General features: G+C 44.0%; 1 protein-coding gene across 1 annotated transcript in view; it reads right to left on the bottom strand.

Moving 5' to 3' along the window:
* GLG1 (golgi glycoprotein 1) overlaps positions 1-21,558 on the bottom strand; it is an 85,816-nt gene extending 64,258 nt beyond the window's left edge. The window contains exon 1 of the mRNA XM_054840980.1: positions 21,198-21,558. Within this exon, the coding sequence (XP_054696955.1) occupies positions 21,198-21,521 (324 nt within the window). The 5' untranslated portion in view covers positions 21,522-21,558. The remainder of the gene's footprint in view (positions 1-21,197) is intronic.
* Between the last annotated feature and the right edge of the window lie 5,292 nt (positions 21,559-26,850).

Raw genomic sequence — 26,850 nt, 5'->3', positions numbered from 1 at the left:
TGTTTTTTCAGAAGTCTTTCCTTTTAATTAGGCTCATTAACAGCCTCCATGCTAATTTGAGCTACAATTATTTTACAAAACTAATTGTTACTACATTGCCTCAACCTAGTTAGCACAAAATTTCAGGCAGATTCACTTCCAGCCCCCTTTGCTGGTGCAGTTTAACATCGTTTAGGACAGAGCAGTTTCAAACTGACCACCCACGCTCCCACCGTCTTCGCTGGAGCCAGCTCACAAGAGACCGGGTGACAACGTGCTTTGGAAAGGCAAGCGAGCAGAGAGCTGACTCCATTCGGTTATTAACTCTTTGAACCAATTTACACAACTAAAAGTCATTTTTCCTCTACTTCAAAATAGACCCAATTCTGTTGACAGTTCTTTGTAAGAGACTTATGTTGAAACATCGATTTAGTTGCATTTTGGAGAAAAGGGCTTTTGAGCACTTATTTGCTTCATTTTTTCCATTTCAAATTTGCTCAGTTTGCACAAAAGACCCTTCTCTTAATTGCCAGCACTAGAAGGAAGCTGCGATCCAAAAATCAAGCGGGGTTTTATTGTACCTTATAGAGTTTGTGCCAAAATGTGTTACTAAATCAGCTGTTACAATGATTGGTAATAGGGAATGTGGGCACAAAAATACTGAAGAAGAAAGATGTGATGTTTTGTGACATCAAAATAAGCAGATGCCTCAAGGACAAAGACAACCTCACTTTTTGACCAGACCTTTCCTAAATTAATCATCTCTACCTGTTAGATCAAAGCCACTTTCTAAATACAAATTGTACAGCAGCATTTAATAAAAACCTAAATTTTAAGTGATGACAAGCATTAATAAATATGCTAATTTCTTCATTTAATTGCCATTTGTAACACTAGTACAAAACAATAAGTTACTTCATGAAACACTGCAATTCCTCCAGGGAAATATTTGAAGTAGCTCATCTCGTCCAGTTTCACGACAGCCGGTTTTGGTGAACCAGGCTGTAAATGCACTCAAATAATCCCCCTACGAGGGGCAACAAGCATCAACATCATAAAATTAAAAACTGTTCTCTCTAAAGTGAGACAAAGGAGCCCTTTGATAGCAGGCTGCAGTAGCTCTCTTCCTCCAGAGGGAACCACTCTGCAGGCAGCAGCACACACAAGGTAGACAGTGCTGGAGCTTTAACAGATGCCAGGGATTTCCCAGCCTAACACATATTAGCACTTCATATATGCAATCCTCATCTCCAGCACCAAGCAGTTAATTTGCATGTTAATTAGAAACAGGTCACCAGAAAAATAGCACCAGACAACCTTTCTGTATTGACTAGAAAGGACAACGAAGCATTTCCATAAAGTCTATATCCCTCTAAAGCACATTTCCATCTGTGAGCCACCCAAAAGTTCACTGTAAATCAAGGCGCTCCTTTTATTGACCGAGAGCATCCATTTCAATACATGCGTAAGATTGCCAAAACTGGTTTCAGATCAGACATCTTTTGAGACTTGCAAAACAAATCAGCAAGTCTGAGCAATACTAGAGAAAATAATGGCAAATTAGTCTAACCAGAAAGCCTCCTTTTACCACAGTACAAAATTAAACAGAATTAAGTCTGAAAGAAAAGCGTAGGTAAACCATGCTGGAGAGAAAGCATAGCAACTGGTTAAATTTGTGCAGCTCTCACGTCTGCATGTTCATCCTGCTCCGCTCGTTGGTCACATTCACTGGCACTGGCAGGATTAAGAGAGGAGGCGGCAAGGAAAGAAGGCGTTACGGACATTTATAACTACCTGGAAATGCAGTCTGGAGCATCCTTTCTCTCTGAACCTTCTTTTATACACTAATACTTACAGTATTATGCTTAAATCAAATGCCCCTTCAGCTTAGTTTTAGGGGTCTTATGTTGCCAAGTCTAATAAAACTGAATTATTGCTGCTGTTTCTTATACAAGACTCATGGGCACCTCAACTTTTCAGAATTCATTTCTTTTTCTCCAGAACCTCCAAGATTGATCACTTCAAGTTATTAGACAATAACCGCACGGTTTGAAAATAGAGAGCAATACTATTGCAAGGCTATACCTCAGTTTAACACTACATTGTATTTTCAATTTTCTAGTGTTATTGCAAAGTCATAGGCAATGGACTTGATTTAAGACTTCCAGATGTTGAGCTTCATGTACATCTTTCATGCTTTAACAGGCACTCTTAAGTGAGAGAGACTCGTTTAAGAAGTCTTGCCCAGCTCCTTGACCATTTTGCCGGTGGGACTTGCTAGATCTTGCCTGCCCCTCTGGAGACCAGAGTTTAAACTAGGCTTAAGCATCCACCCTGCTCCACTCTTTACACATCCCTTATCAATCTCCAGCTCTTTGTTCACAGTTGCACCCTGAACGCCATCACAAAGGCAACTGTGTCAGGAGCTGCACCACTCAAGTTAATGGCTGATCAAAGGTTTGGGTCTACCCTGCAACCTCCAGCTCAGTCGGGAATTCAGTTCACAGATCGGTCCTGCAAGCAACTCAACTGGCCTAACCCAGCACACAGCAACAAGCTGTGGCACAGGAGGCTCCTCATAAACCAACAGCAGCAAAGAAAGCATTTCATGTAAACACATTCTAGTTGAAGGAACTAAAGCTCCAAAGATGTGGTCCAGGATATCCTTGCAGAAGAATGTAAAGCTGCTGTGAGATCAAGAAAAGGATTTTATATCAGCCCATCTGGCTGCAAGGTTCTCTTTGATTTTTAAGCAGCAACAGCTTTTGAACTACTTGCAGACAGCCTGCAAAGGAGTCTGTGTACAGCAACACATCCAGACATCTGATTTTAACACAGAATTAAGCAGATTTCCGAACACAACCATCAATATACCAAGCTGTGGACCACCAGCTGTGTTGCCTCTTTAATAACACTTACATCAATGAATACAACTGCCAGTAGCTGACCCATTAACAAAAGCTGCGTTCTTTTCAAGTACCTAAGAGGTTGAAGAAAACTTAAAATTCAATTATGCTATTAGCCAGGGAACTACAGAAAATTAAGCAGTAAAGGATGAAACCCCATACTATTACTGTATTAACTCATCACTTTTGCTCCTATGGAGTCTGAATGGCTATGGCCTTTGCTACACATTTCCTAGGATGACATCAACCAGCCACATGCTTTACCAGCACAGCTGTGCCATTGGAAATCCAAGCGGATACCAAATTACACAGGGAGAAAATCCTTTGGCCAGTACGTGGGACCAGCACTAGGAATTCACTGCAGTGAAACTCCAGAACGTAGTTGCCTATTCTCAAAAGATTTGCCGGTACATTTGAAGTCTTTGATATGATCCATAGCTGTACAGCAGTTTTTCCTTTAGCACAGCCAGGAGAACCTAGGTGAAAAGGGTATTAAAAAAAAATCATCAGTAAGCCCAGCGGTTTTAGAAACCTGGTCCATATTCGATCCCCACCTTCTCGCCAGAGGCTAACTACAAAATTGCAGGAAAGAATCACTGTGATTGCAATCATTTACTGAAGCTGTTCAGTAAAGGCTCCGTAAAGGCCATGAGCCAGATCGGCTATGCCTCATATGAGCATGGAAAGCAGTGAAGAGCGATAATTGTCAAATAATTGCTTGTTAGACTTCTGCATATAAAAAAAAGCTGTCTTCCGCTGACCCTGCTGTTAAGGTTAGATCTTGTCCTTTTATATCCACCACTGGAGGAAAAGTTTCACTCCAGTTGATTATCTCTTGCCCACCCGTGTGTCTTTTTATATCACTGCCTGAGGTCATTTTTAGTATGGGAATGTGAGCCATCCTCTGAAGCCACTCCTCAAAGCACTCAGCACTGACTTGCTAGTTAATTTTATCTCTAGTCATGTTTGAACAATCTCTTGATAACATAACAGGGGTTTTTTCCTTTTTTAAACAAGAGCTGTATCAACAATGAAACAAAGCAGACAAGAGTTAGGTACAAAACCAACAACATTACATGGAAGATAAGAGAACATGGAAAGCGAGCTCTACACTAAAGCATAAAATTCCAACTTTCCCACTTATTTCTGAGGGAATATGGAGAACAAGTTTTGTTGGCTAGTTTTCAATCTTGTGATCTTTCTGAAGACTTCAGGGAAACAGTATACTAACACAATATTACACAACTGCTGCTTTCAGATAGCACGGGATGGAGGATCTCAAATTTATGAAGAGGGTGTGTTCAGTTTTCTGTAAAAGGGGGAAGAACTGGATTCTGCCTCAAAGTCCCATGATTTCCACGTTACCTCTTAACGCTGTTTCCTAACTGCCTGCTCCAGGGACTTCTCTTTTACAAAGTTCAAGATCCAGTTGGGCTCTGGTTTCTCTGGCTGCAAGTGACAACATACCCTCTCCAGGCTTCTACCAAGTTAACAAATTTTTGAGGTCTAATAAAAAAAGCTTTTAAGCAGACTGCTCATACCTCAGGAACTGGCTCCTCGGACTGCCTGCCAGTTTCAATTCTGAAAAGCTCCTGGACCAAGGGTCTGTTCAGTCAACCAACCACTAAATCATTTCAGTGGGAGTCAGTGAAGGTTTATAATCTTCAGCAAGACCTACAAGTTGGGGTTTGTGGGTGGTTTTATGTTGTACCACATGATGTTCATTTATACAGAGAATGCTCTACTTGGGATTCCCTTTATGAGACCACGAGGCTCCTAACTTTCTTTTTACAAGGCACATGCTTCTTCCCATACCCCCTTTGCCACGGAAGTATAGGAAGAGGGCGAGCCTTCAAGTGGTACAGTATTAATGCATCCGACAGGCTGCCTAAAGCCGTTGCGTGCACAGTCATTCCCTCGCTATGCAAGTCAAAGCAAGCCGCACATATACTTTTCCATCGATACAGCCAGTGCCGCTACCAACAGAGACCAGGAGCTGCAATGGGTTGAATGTACACAAGAATAAAAGCCATCTGTCTGACAGACTTGGCATTTCTTGCTGAATATTGCGAAGAATTCCTGAAACAAACTCTGAGACAGTGTTGCAGGCTGTTTGCTGAAGGGTTACCTTTCCTAATCTCAGTTATGCGTTCATTATCCACTTACAGACATGTATTAACTAGGAACACGCAATACAGTTTTGCTAATTAGCTCAATGAGAAAAGACTAAACATATTCCAACTTCATTAATATGAACCAATGTACTTTATTCCTTAAGGGTAAAGCTGCCTGCCTGATACTTTTATTTAATGTCGAGTCCACTGAAATTCACACACAATAACGTGGAGAAAACATAAGAGGTGGTCCTTACATAGGTCACTTTAAGAACATACAAATGCCAGCAAATATTTATGAGAACTCTTTCCTCTTTTAGAAAACCACACACATCTGCCTTGTCTGGTCTACACCAGAACGTGAAACAAGTTCCAACCCTAAAGCAAAACACATTAAAGCAACCCAACTAATCATCTCACACATTTCAATACACTTATAGCAAAAACTACTCCAAAAACTCATGTTCTCTCCTACTATCTGCTCTCTCAAGCCCATTTATTCATCTGCACTCCCCATTAAAAACTCACAATACATACTTTTGGAAGCCCTTAAGTCTTCAGCTTTAATTTACAGACGGCCTCCAAATTTATAAAGCCCTGGTGAACCAGAAGTCTACAAACCAAGTGCCTCCAGTTGTTTTGATTATATGCAGAAGATTTAAAATAGATATATATCAGATTTTTTTAAAAACAATCTGCAAGTAGCTTGAGGTCTCCTGTGTATTGATCAAGAACTTTAACAGAGTAATTAGCCAGGGTTCATTAAAGCATGCTTCCATTAGCCTCCCTAGATATCTAATCTGAATTCATTTACACAGCTATGTGCCACAGGTGCAAATTTTAACTCCCTTAAGCCCAGTTTCCCATAATACAGACATCTTTTCCCATCAAGGCTTCACCAAGTCTTTGCCCTATGTCTATTAGATGGAACTGAAAGATTTTTCTCCTCCTGATTTTAGCCTCAAGACCCTCCAAAGGGTCTTGACTTGCAACTTCAGCCACCAGGGTTTTACCTGGATGAGCTGACGCTGTCCAAGACTCTCCAAGGATGACCAGAGCAGGGACCACTGAAACACACAATGCCACTCCTAAGAGCTGCCATTCACAGCCAAACACGCTAAAACCAGCTCTCATTTTCCCTGTACAAGAACTGTTTTGTACAACCACAGCAGGAGCAGCAGCCTTTAGCAGTGAAGCAGACAACTGTTAGAAACTTATTACTCCTGGATTTAATTTGCTTCTGTAAGTCAAATCGGTGCTCACTTCATCAATTGCCTAGACCTCCAACTATTATCCATCACCATGATTTATGTTAATAAAGTGCAGTGCATAATCATAAGATCATGCCTCAGTTTTACCTGCCTATGTATGGATGCTCACGCTAACATGCATCTTTATCCCATCAGCACCGAGACTCTTAACAGAACGCTGAGCACCTGAAGCAGCCTTATCTAGCCGGCCAGCCATCACATTTCAGCCTCTCCCGAAAACACTTTTTCCAGGAGTGTCACAAAGCACAACAGAATACAGTGAGACATGGCTTTTCAGAGAATGCTCTCCCTTGAAGTATTCTGCTGAGGTTTTAATGCATTGCAAAGACAGCATAAAAAGTGGGACAAGAGCTAGGTATCAGGGGTCAGCTGAGGCCTGCAAACCTCCAGGGAACGCTGACCTTACAAGCAAGGCATTTGGAAGAACACAAAAAACCTTCAGGAAGGGTTCATTAGAACCTTTTAATCATCTTCCCCAACAGACAACAAAAAACGCTCAGTTCAGAAAGGAAAAGCCTAAAATGTACATATAATTAGTCCATACTATTACTGTCATTATTGAACACCATAGCATGCAGTGTTAGAGAGGACAAACTACATTTTCTATCACTTGAAACACAGGCCATCCACTTCTCCCCCAAACCAGCCAAATGCATCCCTGAGACGATCCCTTCTTCGAAAACAAGCATTAAACCAGAGAAAAGCTCTGTAAACAAACAACTCAAACGAGGCAAATCAACTGCAGTAAGATCTTGGGATGCAAGAGTTGCATCTAGTACTTGAAAGCTGTACTGAACATGGCCCATTTTATCCAGAGAAATCACTCCCAGGAGAAGAACTGACCACCTCGTCTTATTTTCTCTGAAATGTTTAAGAAATTGCAAGTAATCCGTTGGGTTTATTTTATTTTTTTAAAAAAAAAATTCAGCTTAGGTTCACTAGGATACTTTGTAAAAATTCAGACACCTTATAAAAAAATTAGACCCTGATCACACAGGTTACAAGCAGTCAACTACAACACAACCACTTAAGAGATACGCATCATTTTAGTTCTGCACTCAACTTAGTTAGGCTTGGACAAGCCCGACACATGTCAGGATTTAAAGCTATTAAGCTTAATTTTATGTTTGGATCCCACACGCCCTACCCAAGCAACCAAGCAAGCCTGAGGGGCTGGAAGTGCAGTCTCCCTGCTCCCTTCATCCTAAACTGTTTCATATTATGTTATTCAAATGCAAGTGTGACCTCTCCATTCCACCAGCATCTCTCCAGTGAGCAAGGGTTATTTTGTTAACTTTTATCTGTTGTTTTTCTCCATGAGCACTTTCTTCTCAACAGCAAGCAGCAAGTTTCATTGATAAAACTACCCAACTGTGTCCACAGTCTTACAGCCAAGGGTAAGATATCACTGCAATATTCCCAAAGTCACGAGCAGTATTCATCACGCACCTCAGGCTCTTACACTCTCGAGCAGATCCACAGCTTGCTGCTGATTACACGCGACTTCATAAACACGTGCGAGAAACTTAGCAAGACGCATCGTCTGGAGAATTTGAGGACAAGTCGCCTGTGCCCCCTCCCTCCGCCACAGCTGCTGCTGCTGGGGTCTCTGTCACATTAAAAGGAGGAGTTCCAGTTTTCCTGAAGGATAAATGCCTAGGGCAATCAAATCCCAAATATTTACCAGGCACGTGAATATCAAATCTAAGAACAAATAAGCTCTTCAGTGCAGTAATATCCTACTCCAGATCACACTTCTCTTGGACAAGAGCCTCAGGCATTTTGGTACAGAAGCAGCAAACTGCTGTTCTTGTAGTCCTATAAATCCTTTTGGACTAAAACAAGTTGCAGATTTGCTCCAGAAGAAGGATGAAGCAACACTTCAAACCCACACAATGTTTTTAAGACTCCGAGATGCTACAGGCAAAAGAAAGTCTTCCCTATTTTTCACAACGCGCTTTCCATGGATTAGAGCTAGCAATAGACAGTAAGAAAGGATGTGAAATACCAGTAACTCAGATCTACGCCCAGTGCACTGTTATCTTTTGATATAGCAAGTCTTGCCAGTAAATGTTAAATGCGTTCATGTATTTTTTATAAGGAAGAACAAACATAGTTACATCTCATTCAGGTAAGAGACTAATTTAAAAATATGCAATTTGCTCACCATTAAGAGGTGCTGCTCATTCCAAAGATTATACATGCAAAGCTGAACTGTTATGGAACACGTAATGCTGAAAAGCAAAAAAAAACCCCTCACCTCCGTTGACGGCACCGAGACAGACTCGATGCTTTGCCCACGCTTTCAGCCTGTATACTATTCTACTGTTGCCAAGTACTGTAGCTGAGGAAACCAAAGCAGAGTTATTTTAACCAGCAGCTCCCAAATTGACACAGGATCATAACACAGCTTCTCAGCCAGGTTCAGTCCAAGATGTCATCAACCTCAGATACCTGTCAGATTTACATGATACCTGTCAGATTTACAGTGACTTTTTCAGCTTGGACAGCCAGACCCGGAAAAGAACAAGTGTGAGCAACCCAGTAAGACAAAAAACAGACAAGGCTGCAAATTAAGAGCATATCCATGGGGGTAACTCTACAGGAATGGCAACTGATGTGGAAGAAGTTCTCCCCCTGGCACCAGGGCTGTAGCTCAGAACAAGATGCACGATGTGCTTTACCTAAGGTGGCCGCTAACGACTACCATTACTTGGAACACCAGGACAGCAAGGATTTCTATCCTTTCCAAGTCACTGTTATTCTGGAAGATTTACCTGATCACGTACCTCTTCCAGGGAAAAGCAGCATCTTTCTACTGTTACCACATCCAACCAAAAACATTGGAACTTCAAGATAAACACTTCCATGGTCAAAATCCTAGCAATATGCCATGCGATCGAAGAAAAGATTCTAACAGAAACCTCTTATTTGCTTCTCTATGAAATCAATAATTCTAGCTACTGTATTCACTGTCATCAGGCCAATTCTGTGATTTTATCTGTATCATGGAATATTACAGTCTACTTCTAGGAAAATAAGTACTTTCCACACAAGAGTGAGCTAGAATAATAGTTCCTGTACCTTGCCCTGAAAATACTTAATTAAGCCAATTTGGCTAGCATAGCTTTGGTTTGACGTTTGAATAATAAAGGATATGAAAAATTCCATGTTAAAAAAAAAACAAACAAGAAGAGTGTCCACCCGGACTCTTAAGGATGGCTACATGCCCAGATGCTCAACACAAGCCTACTGCTCTAGTATCCCATGACAAGAAAGAGTCCCAGCTGCACATCAGTTTCTAGAAGCAGAGAGGAAAATAACCCTGATGTCATCATCTTTCCCTTCGTTTCCAGGTAGATTCACGACTAGGAAAGTGGCTGTGCTGTTCAATTCCCCATCTTCTCCAATCTCTTCCTATAAAGATGATCATCTAGTGAGAACCCATGCGGCTCATCTGTCCGTATGGTTTCATGTTCACCAGTGTACACAGAAGGAAGCTCACTGCTGAAGTCCTGGACTCAGGTCTGAACACGTAGTAAAACATACCCAAAACGGCGCTACCAAGGGATAGGACTCAAACTGATGAACAACTTGTAGAGGGCAAAACAAAACAATGAGCTCTGTAAATACGGGAGCAAACAGCACTGTACTCACACTGCCCAAATTTTACTCGCATGCAATGTTTCAACAGCTCTGAGGCATTATTTTAGATGCCTTTCAAAGATAACCTCTTGATTCATTTTATTTTATGGCTTTTAATGCTACAAAAAGCATGCAACATACAAACAAATAACTTAAAGAAAACCATGCCAAACCTCCAAAGGGCTGTTCAGAAGTACTTTCAGCAACATAGTTCCCAAGGTAGTGAACTGTAGAATCAGCTGGCCTCCATGAGTTTATTTTAAATGGTTCCTGAGAACAAAAGTTCAGTTTGGGAAGACTCTTCTGGTCCAGTTTAAGATCAGAACAATCAAGGTATATGAAATAATAATCTGTCTTAAAACTTGAGACAAAGTTTCAAAGATATACAGAAGTTCTCCAACATTTTAATGTCTAACAGGCTATAAGTTACTCCGCTACCTTGCTCTTAACATCTTCCTTTTTTACTATTCTGCTTGAATGGCTCAATGTTAGGTTCACAGAGGGGCTTTTTTTTTATTTTTTTAAGCCAAAACTTTGATCTCCTAAACAGGATCCCAATTCCAAATTAGCCGTCCCACTAAGTAATGCAGAAGTGATTACAGTCAGAGATCAAACTCCATCTCCCAACAGACAAAAGATCACTTTAAGATGGCAACAATATGCTGCCATGTTATTTAAAGTTATTCATGATGTACAACTCTAAGCCACAGGAAGATTTTTGCCTATTTCCATTTACCTTAAGCCACTTCAGACAATGCACTGAATAATACAGCTGTGGTGGGCCAACCATCGGCACATAAACCGACTGGTGCACTGATTCTCACCTCTTAATTACACAACAGAGAAATCCAAGTTCGATACTCCTCCCAGCTGCATGTCAACATCACACAGCCTACCTGAGCTCTCCAGTGTTCTTAGAAAGCTTTCAGAAAATGCCTTTTGCAAGTATTCTAAGATACTGTGAACCCTAGTGAGTAAATTAGGCATTAGAAGACAACATTTATTAAATAATCTTTGAGGGCATCACAAAGTCATGATGAATTTCACTGGAACGTCTCAAGGGAGGAAAGTATTTGGGGAAATTACTTTGGGAAGAGGTGACATACAAAGAGAAGAATTTAAATTCCATCAGCACTCTCACTAGCAGAACAAGTTTAGACTACGGTTTTATACAACAGGACACTGGAAGAGTTCTCAAATATCTGGAGGAGGGGAGGGAAACAAAAAAACCCTGTAGTTTGTGGCTTGCTGTATGCTTTTCTCCTTTGTGTAGGCCTTACTTGTGAGCTGCGGAAAGAAAGGAAGCCGATGTAGCGTCAGAGCACGTGTTTGATGTAGACAAACCATACTGCCAAGTACCTGGGCTACAGCAAACTCTGTGTTATTCCAGGAAAGTCCACCCTATACACTGCTGCTACGTCTGCGGTGAGAGACAAGACTATTACCAGTGACGGTTCACCATACATTCGGTGCCTGCTAAAGCACAGGTCACGAAGCAAAAATATGAAACACAGCAAGGCTTTGTTTGTGTTCTGCAAGGAAAGTGCAAAATCACCTCCCTCCTACAACTACTATTTTGCACATATACTTCTAATTAAGGCTATTAATGGTAACATTAGAATAAGCATACACCTTAGAGCTATGAATCAGTTGAGGGAAAAGGATGTTCCCTGGTACCACACCTTCCCAGGCGACACTGTTATCTGTTATCAGTGGCATTCCTAGAAACAGGACAAGCATTCACCGCAGGAGTCCCATTCCAGTGCTCAGTTTAATAAAAATGCAAGGAAGACTTACACCATAAACTAGCATTTTGGCTTTTTCAGTTTTGGCTTTAAAAAACAACATTGCTTCATACAATGAATCAGAAGCAAAATAAGTGAAGATGGCTGCTGATCACTGCCTGGAAGCCTTCAGTTAAAAAAGTAAGCGATATTACTACATTCATAAGATCTTGACTAGCTGCAGCTAGCAACTCAAACAGCTCTCTGTTTTCCAGCAGCAACTCATGTTAAGTATTTTCTAACGTGTACTTCCCCCCGGTAACCATTGACCTGTTATCCTGCTGAATCCTTGCCTGAGAAGCAGTCACATAAAGTTCACCTCACTGTTCTAAGCAGAAAAAATGGATCATTAAGGTTGCCATAAGAAATCTCCCATTCAAACCATACCAAGCGGCATACTGAGTTTCTCCAGTTCCACACTGGCTAAAAAGATTTTCCTGTATGTTGTTCTACACTACTCAATAAGAATGCAGCTCCAGTTGCCAACTATAACACGCGACTCAAAGACTTTTCCACATTTCTTTAATGACACTAGTTGCAACGTATGTACGTTACTGAAAAGCAGGCTGAACCTTCGGTCCGAAGCCTGGCAGCAAGAAAGACTGCATCAGCATGCTCGTTGCTTACACAGAGTCAACTCTGCAGACTTCAGTAAGATAAGGGAGATGTCGTCATGAATTTGAATACCTGTGTTACAGTGAGAGGCTCAGCATCTCACCCCTCACCTGTCTCAAATATTGAAGCACCAAAAATACAGTGCTTATAGCATCAGTTCAAAAGTAACAATCAAATAAACCAGCAGGGTCAACACATTGGCATACGTGAATAGCAATATGAAATGCTTGACAAAACTCACCATCAACAGTTCTCTGCACCTGCATTTACTCAGGACCTTCTATCAATGGAGATCAGATTTTGACTAGCCTGAATTCTGCACTAAGAGGGTCACATTAATATTGATTTAAATCACCATGAACACAGCTAAAGAACTGCACTCTCATGAACAATTCATGTTGTAAATTATGGCAACTGCGGTGTTGCAGTGATTTTAGTTGAAAGTGATTAGTTTTTCTGATTCTTCAACATATGTAGATAGGCCGCAGAGACAGTGATGTAAGCAAAAAAATCAATTTGATAATGAAAGAGCTTACTGTAAGTTTCTTCCTGATCTTATTTCAACTCAGCTGAGAACAGTGTAACAAAAGTTGACTCAGCTCAAATCAAGCGTGGACTGTTACAGAAAGTCTACAAGCCAAGCAGGTTTGGAGGGGTTTTTTGGGTTGTTGTTTTTTTTTTTTAATTCTATCAAAACTTTTTGTGGGGCAATTACTTCAACACTTAGAAGAATGCACGCTCTGCTGAGTTTCTTTTGCAGTTCACTTGGTGGAAAGTATTTTACCCTGCACTAACAGGACAGTCTAGAAAAGAAAGTCTCAATTAGCAAACTACTGAGCATGATGAAGGCTGCTGAGCCTCCTATTAAGACTGAAGAGATCTAGACAGCAAACTTGCCACCAGATTAAGCTAGGCATTATTTTTTAAACAAAAGACAGCACATTTGCCTGAATGAGTTTGCATAGCAGGGCTGGAACGGCTATTTGTTATTAACCTACCCTGTTACATATAAGTACTTAATTATATCAACTTAACCAGCTGCATTCTCTAGAAGAGACTCAAAACTCCTGAGAATCAAATTAAGGAAACTACAAGAAGTTTTTACAGAAGAGCACACAGTTCTACCACTAACTGCAAAAGAGTAAATACTTCAGGCATGTAGAGAAACCATGAATACTTATTAAATTAAATAATACTTTTTTGTCACCTCAGCAGTTCTTAAACATTCTTTCAGGCAAAAATGCAAATAATAACAAATGCAGCAAATAAACATTCCTGTCCTGCATGATTAATGTTCAATTGTCCCTATGTTGTTACCTGGCAAAAAAAGACATTAGATGTGTAACACACATTACAGCACTGACAAAAATAAAGACATCAGATGTACAGTTTGAATTAAGGCAAAATTTCAGACATCACAACCAAGTAATGCACTCTAATGCAAACACATGAAATCTAAGCTCACAAAGCTGTAAGAGCTACAAGATACCTTATCCAAAGGAAAAAAAAAAAACAGAACAAAACCAAAACTCAGGCACTACAGCCCAAAAAGACAGCATGGAGAAAACAGACGCCTCTCTAAATACTGAAGGAAATTCCTCAGCTCGGAGCTGCAGACATTCAGACACCAGCGTGCCAGGACACAGCTTTTCCGAACACCACCTCTGCTCAGGAGTAGAACAGTACGGGTTTTCATCTGCTGTCTCGATGAAGAGAGGTTGCAATTACAAGCTGGTACCTGGGGAAGGGAGGACCTCTGCTCCTCACCTAGCACACTGCTATGCATACTGAGAAACTGAACATCCAGAAAATGAAAGTTATCCCATGATGACAAAAAACGATCAGCTAACAGAATTGAATTTTTTTAGTGCCATAGCAACCAACTTCACAGGCCTTTAAACTAAATCAGTCAGAAGATCAAAAAAACCCCACTATTTTGAGGCAAGATTTCAAATTAAAAGGCAATTACCTACACCTTTTATTCATCCAGTTCTTTGGGGCTTACTACTAGGAAGAATAACTGCAAAGCTTTTTCAAAAGTAAGCATACGTTTTCCAAAGACTAAAACAAGCAGAGTCCACTGAGAAAGTGGTGCTCACATGCAGGAAAGCTGCACTATAAAGAACATCTAGACATTATCACTATACTAGAAAATAAAGACAGCACATAATTTGCCTAGCATAAACTTTCCTCAAATCCTTCCGTCCCAACTTTGGCAACCCAAAGCAGCACCGGAGCTAAGAGATCTCCTTTCCTCCAGGATGAGAGAGGAGGGGATGCAAGCGGGAAAAACACGACCCAGCTGTACCTGCCTGCTGTCACAACTGACCAAGTCTTTGCTTTTCAATATATTCAGCTATCTGGCTCAGTAAATCACCTCCCCGTAACTGGACCTCTGCGTAACACAGCTTTCTCAGTTCACCCTGAGCCAAGGCCAGGCTGCACAGCCTGCACCAAACTTTGCTTCTCCCCTTGTATTCCCATTCCTTTCCTCCTCGGTATTCAGAGCTGCAGCAGGCCAGCAGCGCCAGCTCGCTAGAGAAAGCGGACTTGTAAGATAATCCCTTTTATTAAGCCAAACATCCCAAGCCAAACTGATGCATAACCAGCTACCACAAGTATCAGCATGCCAAGAACAGCACAAAACTAAAAAACCACACCACATACACCCCCAAAAAAACCACAAAAATAACTCTCTCGGATTAGCGGAGGTGCAGTTAAGATTGCTAAGGATGTGGAGAACTAAGAACCTGTGCTTAATGCTCTGTTCACAAGACAGTAAGTCCAGGACCTAGCAGGAGAGAGACCATCTTACCCTCTAGTCAGCTCACATATGGCTTTAGTAAGATGAAAAGGGTACTTTTAAATATGGCTACATCCTGAGATGAAGCCAAAGGCAGATGCCAAAGTAACCAACCCAAACACAAATCAAGACTTTTAAAATGTATTTAGAATTTTACTTTAAGACTTAACTACAAAAGCCAGGAGGAAATTGGGCTTACGCTATCTGAAAACAAGGGAAAACAAGAACTTCACAACAAAAATGTTGCTAATCTCACTTAAGAAGCCAAGCCTCAGGAGAAAAAGCTTCAGAGAGTGTCCAGCCTCATCTCCATCATTTTCTTTTGTTGTTGCCAATACGTTGGGTTTTTTCCCAAAACTTAATCATCTCAATCCCCTCCTCCTAGGTCCAACCATTCCCTTTCATTGACTTTGATAGATCCAGCTTCCATTTTATGAATTTTAGAAGCAGGAGGGACCAGTCTTAACCATTCAAATTAATCTGCATCTGCCACAAACCACTGTAAATTCTTTGTTAAATTCAGCTTGAGACAGAAGGGTATCTGGAAATTTCTAATACATATGTACAGGCTTCAACTCATACAGAGTCTAGCATCCAGATACAACCCAATAATTAACTTAACCTCTCTAAAATTGTAACACATTTTTACTTTAAGTTAGCTCAACTTTAATTACAGGTAAGAATTCTCTTTTATTTTTCCGCCCCTTAAGGATGTAAGAGTTCTTAAACTCCGGTGCCCTGTACTGGTGGCTTTGAATCATCACCAGGGTCAATATCCCTTAGAAAAAAGGGAAGGTGTAAGCAAAGCCCTTGGCAAAGCTTAAGGTACATTTTCCAGGTTTCTGATCATTGCATTTAAAAAAAAAAAATCCCTTTGTGTGTTGATATCTGAACCAGATGATAATGCTGTAGGCACTGTAAGAGCATCACCAGAATACTAACTGCCTACTCCTTTGCAATAGCAATGATCAGAGAACCAGAACAGCCTCCATCCCACAACTACATACTTACCACCCTGAGAAAAAAAAAGCAGTTCCCATTCAAAACAGTTCACCTGAAAGCCAGGGAGAATGCACAGAGGTTTTGTGGGACAAAAACCAAACTATAAGCACTGAAGGAGATAGCCAACTCAGTAAACAGTGTCTTCACTATTTGCATTTCCTAAAAACTAGCGCACCCCCACACTATGTTTAACCCACAGCCCTCAATTACTCACAGCTCTGGACAGGTAAACAGTCATTTGCTGCCACAGCCCAGACATCTCAAAAAAGGTACTTTAAATGCCAGCCTCCACTTGTGCATGGGAAAGCTGCAAGAGACGGGAATAACACGAGTACGTGCTCAAATATGAGATAATGTCGCATGTTGAGTCAAAACAAAACCTTCATCCTGCAACTCAATAAATTACAGAGGTAAAAGGGGAAAAATAAAATAAATCGAGCTCCTGTGACAGATTATACTTATCCACCTCAGTGCAACCAAAAAGCTTCAGGAGAGCCTTCACATTTCCAGTCCCTTTACCAAGAAAGCAGAAAAACTAGAGAACAAGCACAGGGACGGAGCACACATGATCTTTCCTACAACTACAGTATTACCAAAAGAGATGAAGACTCCAAGCATGCGTTACCACCCAGGTTCTCTTTTCCACCTATAATTTTAAAACGCAGGTAATTTCACTGGCAGTATTTTATCAGACCACTTAAGGAGCTCAGGTACATACAGAGGAATAAAACATTTATATGGAAGAAATGTGCCAGTTGCCAGACTGTCAAATGTTACACACTTCCTAATCTGTAAATCACATCAAATGAATTTTCTGGCCTTTCACACTGACTACGCATCTGAAACAACAACAAAAGCACTATTCTTAAAATACACAGCTTTAAGATGAACTTGTTTTGTTCTTAACCCAATCCTCAACATTGAGAGCACCTTATTTTTCCCCAGAGAGCAGAGCATTCAGGCTCAATTATACTGCCCCTATCATAAAGGTACTACCAAAGAAATGGAACCATTCAGGATGAAGAAAGTAGAGGGAGGCCAAAACTTTGATCTCTAATCCCAATTTAACCATGACCATTTGATCTTAGAAAAATTGTTTAGCCTATAATCCATTAGCGTTATATAGAGGGGTATAATGCTTTAAATATTACATAATCTTTACAAGCACAATGCAAGTAAAGCTGAACAATTATGACACCAAGTTAATTCACTGATTAATCAGACCTAAGGTATGTTTTAGCATTAAAATTATGCTCACGAATAAGCCAGAAGAGAGCTACACTGGTTAAGATATTTTCATACCTGCTCATGTTTCCTACCTCAAATTCAACAATTTAGTCACGCTTTAAATGCAAATCATCATTAATCATGCAAAAATTTTTACCTAGCAAATATATTAATATTTCATGGGTTTATTTATACTATAACCACCATGAAAATTAGTTTAACAAGCAGCCCATAAAAAAGAGCTTAAAGACTATGTCGAGTGAAATGCAAGCTCTTTAGTGCCTCTAGAAACAGGCTAGCAACCAGGATTGTTTCAGAAAAAAAACACCGTAAAACACATTTTTGATAAACAGAAGTATACACCACCCCGTTCTACTCTTTTTGTATCCTGGCATAAAGTTATTTGGATAACAAAATAATCGATGACAAAATTTAAGTGACCCAAAACAGTAACATATGCAGTGCACAAATAACTTTAACTGGAAGGACATTAATTCACCTGGAAAACGCACTAAACCATGTTTTTGATTCTATTTTCTGACTATAGCCAAAGACATTTAAGCTGACTGGCTCTGACCACTGCCGCCTCCAATTAAGGAGCATCCTTCCCATTCTTCCACTATGAAAGTGGAAAAGCATGACTGTCCCTTGATTTCCATCTTTCAAACAGCTGAACAACCTGAAATGCAGAAGACTTCTGCACCTGCAGAAGCAGGCTCTGCACTATGCCAATCAAGCATTTCATTGACTTGGTGGAAAATCAGTGGTAACCTATTTGATCTCAGTCTGGGGGTCTGATTTTTTTTAAAAAAGAATTCAAAAAATAAGCAGTCCTTAAATACCTGTGCTGATAACACTTTAAATTGACAGTCTAAAAGTAACCTCTCGAACCAAAATTTTAAAATTTATGGGTTTGGGTTGGTTTGCTCTTTTTTCTATTCTCTTCTTTTGTTTCAAACTATTCTTTACTGACTATCTGTGCTAAACAGCTTCTCTCAACATTCACCCTATAAGATAGGCTCCTGTACCAGTCAACCACAGACTCAGCACTCCTGTTTCTTTAGACTCAGAAGGACTACCCAGCAAAAGCAAGGCAGGACTTACTTTAAAAGACATCCACACTAACAAATCAGCAGATACTGAAATAACATGCTCGCATTCACACTGACTACCAGAACAAGCACTTCTTGTCTTTTCTCTATACTTTATGGACTCAAAAGGAAGGTTTCAAGTAGTTGTTTCTCCTGGTTATTCAAATTTAAAAGTGTCCTAGCTTTTCTGTATCACACTAAGAACAATCAATGGATAATTTCAATCAGTTTCAAACTGAAAGTTTCTCCACTTTACACAAACATTTCTTACAAGAAAAGTAAGATCATCGTAAAGACCTGTGGAACAAAGGCTGCTTCTGCAGCCTAACTGCATCTAAAAATTTTACCTGCTACTTGTAGTGAAGCAGTGTCCAAATACTGTCCTCACTGACGCCACCACACACACAGAGGCAACTCCCTCAAATCTTCCATTCGCTACAGCCTGACTTTTTTTAAATGGGTTTGTATGACTTCAGACTACTTCCCCACCCACTTTAAAATGTAATTGTCACTTTTCTGGTATTGTCCAAACAAGCTGCCAGATGCTCTAAGGTCAAAATTAAAACTTGTATCAACAACAGTAACAGCTAATATGTCCCTTATTTCCTCTGCTGTCACCTCCAATGCAAAGGAAATGTCTGAGATAACATCCGACTCCGTTCCCAACCACCCGATGTGCCACCCCAACGTTTACATTACTAATGACTTTTACTCAGAGTCTAAATATCAAGAGTTAAACAGTGGGGACACTTCAAAGTCAGTTATTTGAATTCATTTCTCAAAGCAGCACTCTGGGAAGTTGTTTTTACACCAGGATACAGCCCATCACATCTGCGTTACGGCAGGCAAACTGTTGAGTCTAAGACCAGCTGACAGGGCTCTTTACAGGCTGACAGACAAATAAGGACAAGGCTGCAGACGGGCACCTTCAGAGTGATAATTCAATCCAAAACGACCCCAAGATGTCCTATCGATGCCCGGGATGTCACCCCAGGAAAAGATTCACCTTCAGCACTAGATATCAGACAGCATCACAGCTAGATAAGACCAACAGCGAGCAAGCTACTGACAAGAAGGCTGGCTTTGAAAAGGGAAAAGGAAAACCACAAGCAAGACATAACATTCAAGAGTGGAGTTTTCATGAGATATGCAGAAACAATGTCAGAGCTTGTACTTGCTGAAAACAAAGTGTGATGTGAGGCATCCCTTCACCCTTCGCTTGTCCCTGCAGACCCCTACCCATGCATTCACACACACCCCCCCCCGTGAGCCCACCTAACTCAGTAAAACTACAAAACTCCTCTAGCAGAAAGCTCATAAACTAGACGATAAAAAAGTCCACCTCGCTAAAATGGCAGAAAACCAATAAGTACTGGAACTAAGAAAAGAAAAGGGAGGGGCCCCGGAACTGGAAAGAAAGGAACAACAAGAGCTTGCCTTTTTGGCAGGCTGGTAGCTTGGGAGCCACCTCCTGCAAGTGCAACTTCTGAGATTCTCTTAGAGAGGGTGCCTCAGTAACGGGGGCCCAAAAACTCCCAGGCAGGTGGAACAAACAGTAAGGGAGAAGTTATTCATAAAGCAAGTTATCAGAACATTTTATAACTGTGAGAGCTGTTGCATCAGGACTCACTTATAAACCCTGCCGTGAGCGTCTTACTAAACTACCTGCCCAAAATTAAAACATGAAGTTAGATAAAAATCTAAATTATTTTTGGATTTTAAGCCAGGAAGTAATCACTGACAGTTATTGGTTCAAGACTCCCCTTGATTAGAGTAGCCATTAAGTCACTGCCATCTGCTGTCTCTACAATAACTGATGAGAAACGAGCACAGGCTTTTCCTGACCACATTTCTACTTCATAAAACGCCATTAAAACTGACTTAACCTGACAATCCTGGACTTCACAGCAGAGAAGCTGAGAACGAAACAGACCTCAACACCAAATCAGCTCACCAAAGACACTTCCCCCAAAGGCTTATTCAAACTGAGCAAAAACCACCAAAAAATGAATGAAGAGAAGGAGCTAGAAAAGACTCTGAGGTGGCAACTCAGTTTTTTTTCTTGAGCTAGACTTAAACGACTCACGACAGATGTTTGGGAACAACACAGATTGCCCAGCCAACCTCCCCACGTAAACTAAGCCGCGTCTAAAGGCTGCATATCTAGTTTCATGCACGCACTGGAAAACAACCGCTTCTGCGGCAGAGCTCTATGTGAGGGTGGGAATCTGAACCTGGGGAAAAAAAAAATTAATAATAATCTTCTCAGGTCGCTACTGCAAGCGGCCAGGCACCTCTCCTCAGCACTGCGCGGGCAGCTCCCCCCAGACCCCTGGAAGCGAATAACGCCGTAAGGCACCAAAGCCAAAACAAAGCCATCCCCCCGAGACCTCTTCCTCCCAGGGCGGCAGCGCAGAGCCCAGAGGTGCCAATAAAAAGGGGTGCCGGCAGGAAAGGGGCTCCGCTCCCGGGACCCCCTGCCCTCACCGTCACCCCCGAGCCGGCCCGTCCCCCTCACTCGAAGCTCCACAGCGGCGGGGGCGCAGCGCGGGAAGCGCGGCCGGCACCGGCCTGCACGTAAACCCCGCTTTTTAAACCAAATAAAATAAAAAATCATGAGATAAATAAAGAAGGGCGGCCCGGGCCGGGGTCGCTCCCCTGAGGAGCGGCGGCGAGGTCGAGGAGCGCGGGCGGCGCGGAGCCCCGCTCTTTGTTCGCCACCGCGGGTAGGCCCGGCCCGGCGCAGAGCCCGGCCCTCACCTCACGGACGTCCTGCAGACACTCGAGCACGGCGAGGTTGTTGGCCCAGCTGTGCTTGGAGCAGAGCCGCACCACGTCCTCCCGGCACACCGCCTCCTCCGACAGCTTCCACCCGCTGCCCGAACCGCCGCCACCGCGGGGACCCCGCGGGCCCGCCGCGCCCGGCCCCCCCGCCTGCGCCGCTAACACCAGGTTGCCGCCAGCGGCCGGGCCCACGGGAGGAGGGCCGCCCGCCGCCGCCGCCGGTGGCCGCGCCGCCAGCGCCAGGAGCAGGAGGAGCGCCGGGCCCGGGCAGCGGCTCCGGACACGTCCGCACGGCGCCATCTTGGATCCGCCACCTCCGGCGCAGCCGACCCGCCCACCCAGCGATACGCACGCCGTATGCAAATCAGCGCGCCTGCTGACGTCACCGCGCCGCGCCCCCTCGGGGCGAAGAGGCGTGGTTTATCCTGACCCCGCCCCATCGCCTCCCGTGGCTCCGCCCCGCCCGTCGTTCCCTCGAGAGGTTGAGGCGCCATCATGGCCCCCGGCGTTATCGTGGTCCTCAGGCCCCATCACGGCCCCCAGCCGCCATCACGGGCCCACGGTGGCCCCCACAGCCCATCAGCCGTGCAGGACAGCACTGCCAAACTGCTGAGCCGGCGCTGGGGGCAGGGGACGCAAGGAGTGGTGCCCTCAGCACGCTCAGTGCCTCTGGGAAGGCAGCCCTGCCCCGCAGGGGCGCAGTGGGTATCTGGTTTTTTGCCCAAAATCTCTCAGTTCCCGCTCATAAAATGGAGCTCGTAGTGCCGCCCTCCTCAGAGGGGTAAAGGGAGAGTTGCTAAAAGCCTGAGAAGCTCTTGGCTGCCCCGGTGATGAAGGGCATAGTAGGAAAGGCTGTGAGGAACCAGTGCTCAGAGGAGGGCTGGGGCCACATGTGGAACAAGGAAGAAAAAATATTGAATAGTTGCTCAAAAAAACCCCGAAAACTTGAAAAAAATTGGGGAGAAAACCCCACCAAAATACTGAATAATGACTGCCAGCCAGGGGCAGAAAAATGACATTTTAGGGGTACAAAAATGCTGGGTTTAGTGTGTTGTGGGCTGGCTGCAGCTCCTGCCCTTTCAGCACAGGGCCTCCGCTTCGGGGCTGGGATTTGGCACATCGTGCTCCATCGTGGCTCCAGGCTGTCTTCACGGGGATGGAGAGAAGCGGGCACTCCTGCAGGAGTGATCTCGTCCCTGAAGCAGGATCTACAATGGCTGATCCTGTCATGGATGGGATCTGCAAGTTCCTCCCAGGACAATAAGCTGGATTCTGAATTCGCTGCCGGATCAGCTCAAACCCACGTTTGCAAACACACAGCCTCCGTCAGAGCAGCGTCTTGGTAATGGCATGGTCTCCTCCACCCCGGCAGCCAGAGCTCAATTTCACAATAAAAAAATACCTATCTAGGTGTTGGTTTACCTATTCAGGTGTTGGGTTGGCATCAACAATGGGACACAGGTCCACCACCAGCTCAGCAGCCACAGCTTTTCAGGTGCCCTCAGCATTTCCCCAGCAGCAGGATCTCACCAGGCCAGCTCACAGCACCCACCTTTCTTCTGGGGATGGCACCAGCCGTCCTACCCACACCAGGAGCTACCAGAGCCCCGTGAGCAAGCTGGAGCCCACCGCAGCCACCAACCTGCAGCTGCCTCGTCCAGGTAGAGAGGAGGGCAAGGAGATGAAGGGGAAGGTCAGCTAGAATGCCTGCTCTTCTTGCGTTCAAGTGTCATGCTGGGACACGGTGCTTGGGAAAGTGGTTTTGTGCTGGCACCCAGGGGCCGCACAGCTGGGAACACTTAAACACAAAAGCTAGCAAAATCCAGCCTGTGCTTGGCAGCCATTTGGCTTAATGGAAGTTATTTGAAGAGCTAAGCCAGCGTGAGAGCTGGCTCTGCTCCTCCATCCGTCGCAGGACAAGGACAGAGGGGAGCAGTGGAGCTGGGTTACACCTCCCTTTTCCTTCCCACACCCTTGGGACCTCTCTGGAGACTCGCTTTTTGATGAGCAGCAGCCCACGTCCTTCTGCCGAGCATGTCGTGCTCACGGGAAACCTCCTCCTAACCGTGGATTTTAACATCCTGCATAACCCGCCGTTAAATAAGCATTTAATAACAAAGAGCCCCACGCTCACTGTGCCCACGCAGCAAGCTAAACAAGGAAGAGGTATTTCTGTGTGCGTGGGGACAGCTCTGCCCGTGCAGTCACCCCAGCAGCTCATTCCAACTGCAGCCCCTCTCCCTCAGCACAGGCTCGGTGGAAATTCCCTTATTGCCACGTTTTAAGCATTTTACCAGGAAGGCACTCAGATGCTGGGTGCTGCATGAAGTGCTTGCAGTCCTCTGCTTTTGTCTCACTGCTTCAAGCAATAAACCATATTTCTATAGCCCCCAGCTTTGCAGAGCGAGGCGGGGTGAGCTGAGCTGCTGGGACGCCTCAGCTCCTTCCCAGCAGCGTCCTCGCCCTCCAGCCCACCTCCTCAGGGAGAAGAAAAGCTTTTCCTTGGTCTCCACAGAGGAGCTGCTCCAATTTTTAATTGGATACAGACCGCTTGCTCCCATGCAGCCATTGGCACTGCTCCGAATTTCGGCTCGGTCTTCACACAACACACTGAGGCCCTCTCCCTTGCACGCAGACTGGCTCAGCTGCCCCAAAATCTAGCGGTGCCTTTCCCAACTGATGATCATCTCCACCAAGACATGCTGTTGCAGATAACCTAGTCAGGTGCTTCGTTACCACTACCACCAAGTTCTTTTTCTTGATGGCCAAGGCAGCAACGCTAGCCTGGTATTTCATCTTTTATTCGCACAACATGCACAGGTTCAGCCCTGCTTTGTTCCAGCTTTTCTCATAGGTCAGTCCTGCAGCACTGTTACTCATCCACATTAGGAAATAACCATAGGGCCATGGTCATATTTAGATTCTGAGGAAGCTGTCGACAAACAGGAGACAATATCGCAGCTGCAACCTCGTGAGCATCGAGCGCAAGGGGAGCTTTGTGCCTCTTACACACGACTCTTCATCCAGCCGGATGTGACATTTGTGTTTTTCACAGGAGCGATGCTGGTGACACATCTTTGTTTCTTGAAGCACCAGAAGCCCCAGGTTGTTCCTCCAGAGCCCATTGCTCTCCCCCTGTATTTACGCAGCTCAGTGTTGCAGTCAGCACCTGCCTTTACCAAAAAAAGAGAGCAATTTTCCAACCTTTCCTCCAACCCACCACAATTCTTTCCCAATACCCCACTCCTGCCTTCCCTAGAACTCAGTGCTGCTCCCAGCTTGATGCCGTTGGAAGCACGAGGGGGGTTCCCCCCCCACTTCCACCACCTCTGCCGCTAGTGGAAACACCAAATTGGACTTGATGCGAGACTAAACCCCCTGGACCCTCAAATTAACCATGCTTCACGGGGTGAGATAATCACCGAAATTAGTTTGAGGCATTTTTTCCTCTTAACCAGTGCAGGCTGGACGCTGCCTGTTACCTGCTAAGTTTGTCCCAAGGATTAGATAAGCACTTCAGAGCGTAACTCTCCAAACTCATCTTTTTTTTTTTCTTTGCTAGAGGCACTATTTTGGAAGAGATGGAATGGGAGCAACATCCCATATGCCCTTGGTGCTCTCAAGATGCTGCTGCAGCTCCAAGATTTTATCAATTAACTCCCCTGTACTGGAGCATCAGTTTCCTACAGGCACCCGCCCTGCAGCACCCACTGTCTTCTCAGTAATATCTCTGTTTGCTTTTGAGATAAAGATATTTAAACAATGATAAACACTGTTATCTTAAGTCAGGGAGGCCATTTACACCAACATGCCTGATTTGGCAGGCTGAGTGTGCTCACAGGGGACGACAGCAGCTCGGCAGAGGGACAAGTCACCCCCTCTGCTCGATTTTGCAGGTGCCTCTGCAAGGATTAGAGATGCAGAGGGACTCAAACAGTGCCTGAGCACTCAGCTAATTCACACTTTTCCCAGGAAAAGCCTTTACCGAAGATTTGCTGAAAGTTGGAAGTGCCATCGCAGCAGGGGAGAGCATGCACCCCTCTCCCTGCCTCCCTCAGCGGTGACATCTGCCCTCACACATTTACTAGTTCTGGCACTCGATGCAAATCAAACCCAACAGAACACTAGTTTTTGCTTGCTCGTTCCTTTGTTTCTGTCGTCTCCTCTTCCTCCTCTCTGAACTCCTTTTCCTCATATTCTCTCTCCTTTGTAAACCAGCAGAAAGCCAGGTCTGTTAAGGGATTTTTAAGGTAGAAAATCTGCTAATCTACATTAGCAGAAAACCTTGCCACATCTCCTTGCAAACTGAAAAGGAGAACTAAACAAAATCCCACTGGGATGCTCCGGCTACCTCGGTGTAACAAGGTTCAGATTAAGCTGCTTGTTTCACTTGCTCCATTGCCTGGTTTTAATCTAATTTGGTTTGGGACACACAAAATAGCTGCTTTTCCACCCTTCAGGAAGTGGCAGGCACAGCCAGAGCCAAGCGAAGTGCTGGCAGGTCCTGCCTCGCATGCACGCATACCAAGCTGCGCTCACTTCTTCGCTCACGCTTTTTCAGCTCTACCTTTTGTCATCTGCAACATTTTGGATTACATTTCTTCAAGTCTCGCCCCTGAACCACTACAAACCAATGGCTAAAACACAAGAGTGGATGCTATGGCAGCAAAGTCTGCACAGCACAGAGGGCAGGCGTGGGCAGGGAGCTGGCTGCCTCCTGATCCTCCCCTGCCCAGGCTTTTGCTCGCTCTGCAGATCACTGCAGGCTCAGAGGGACAGGTGGAGGACAGCCCTTCTCTGGGAAAGCGCTGTTCCCTCCGACGCCGGCTTCCCCGACACGGCACCTCGGCAGGGGCCGCACAGGCTGGATCATGTTCAATCGGTCCCTGGGTTTCCTGCCAAGCTGCCACCACAGCCGGCTCTGGCCAACGCCGTCCCTCAGGCTTGGTTTTGCAAAAATTAAAATGAGGGAAGGTGCTCCCCCACAACAGCCTGGAGAAAAATATTAAAAAAAAAAAGCCTGTGCACAACTAAGAGCAAGGCCCCATCTGCAGGAACGGTGGCGCTGCCCAGCTGTGCCTATCGCCTCACATCAGATTTACTACAGGAATTGCCGAGGGGCCGCCCTGCTCCACAATAACAAAATCTTCCCAGAGACAGAGGCAGAAATAGCCACATAGCGGCTTATTGCCTAAAACACCAGTGAAACAGCTCAGCCTCTAATGACAGCTGCCCTGCATCATGCAGAGACACCGATTTCTTTTTTCTTCCTTCCATCCCAGAATCTGCCCCTTTGACTCCAGAGAGAGATGAGCAAATATTTAATTAACTTTTGACCTTTTATCAGTCCTTGATGCTGGTGGCTTTCTGCATGCAATTTAGGTGCTCTTTCCTGGAGCCTGCTGCAAACCTGGGACTAGGACAGTGTTACAAGGTTTGTCACATCTCAAACCTTTGAAAATTTTCTTAAAATCTGGATTTGAAAACTGAGAGAACATGAAAGTGTCAACTTTCATTATTTAATAGTGTTTCTCTTATTCTCTTATTCCTGTAGGGCAGTATAGAGTAGAAAACAAGTGATACCTAGAAAAATCAAAAGCTGAGAGGGCTTTTAATTCCTTTTCCTGTA

Source organism: Grus americana, chromosome 13 (assembly GCF_028858705.1).
Source record: "Grus americana isolate bGruAme1 chromosome 13, bGruAme1.mat, whole genome shotgun sequence".
Classification (NCBI taxonomy): Eukaryota; Metazoa; Chordata; class Aves; order Gruiformes; family Gruidae; genus Grus; species Grus americana.
Note: the sequence above shows the minus strand (reverse complement) of the source record. Positions and strands in the feature narration are given on the sequence as shown.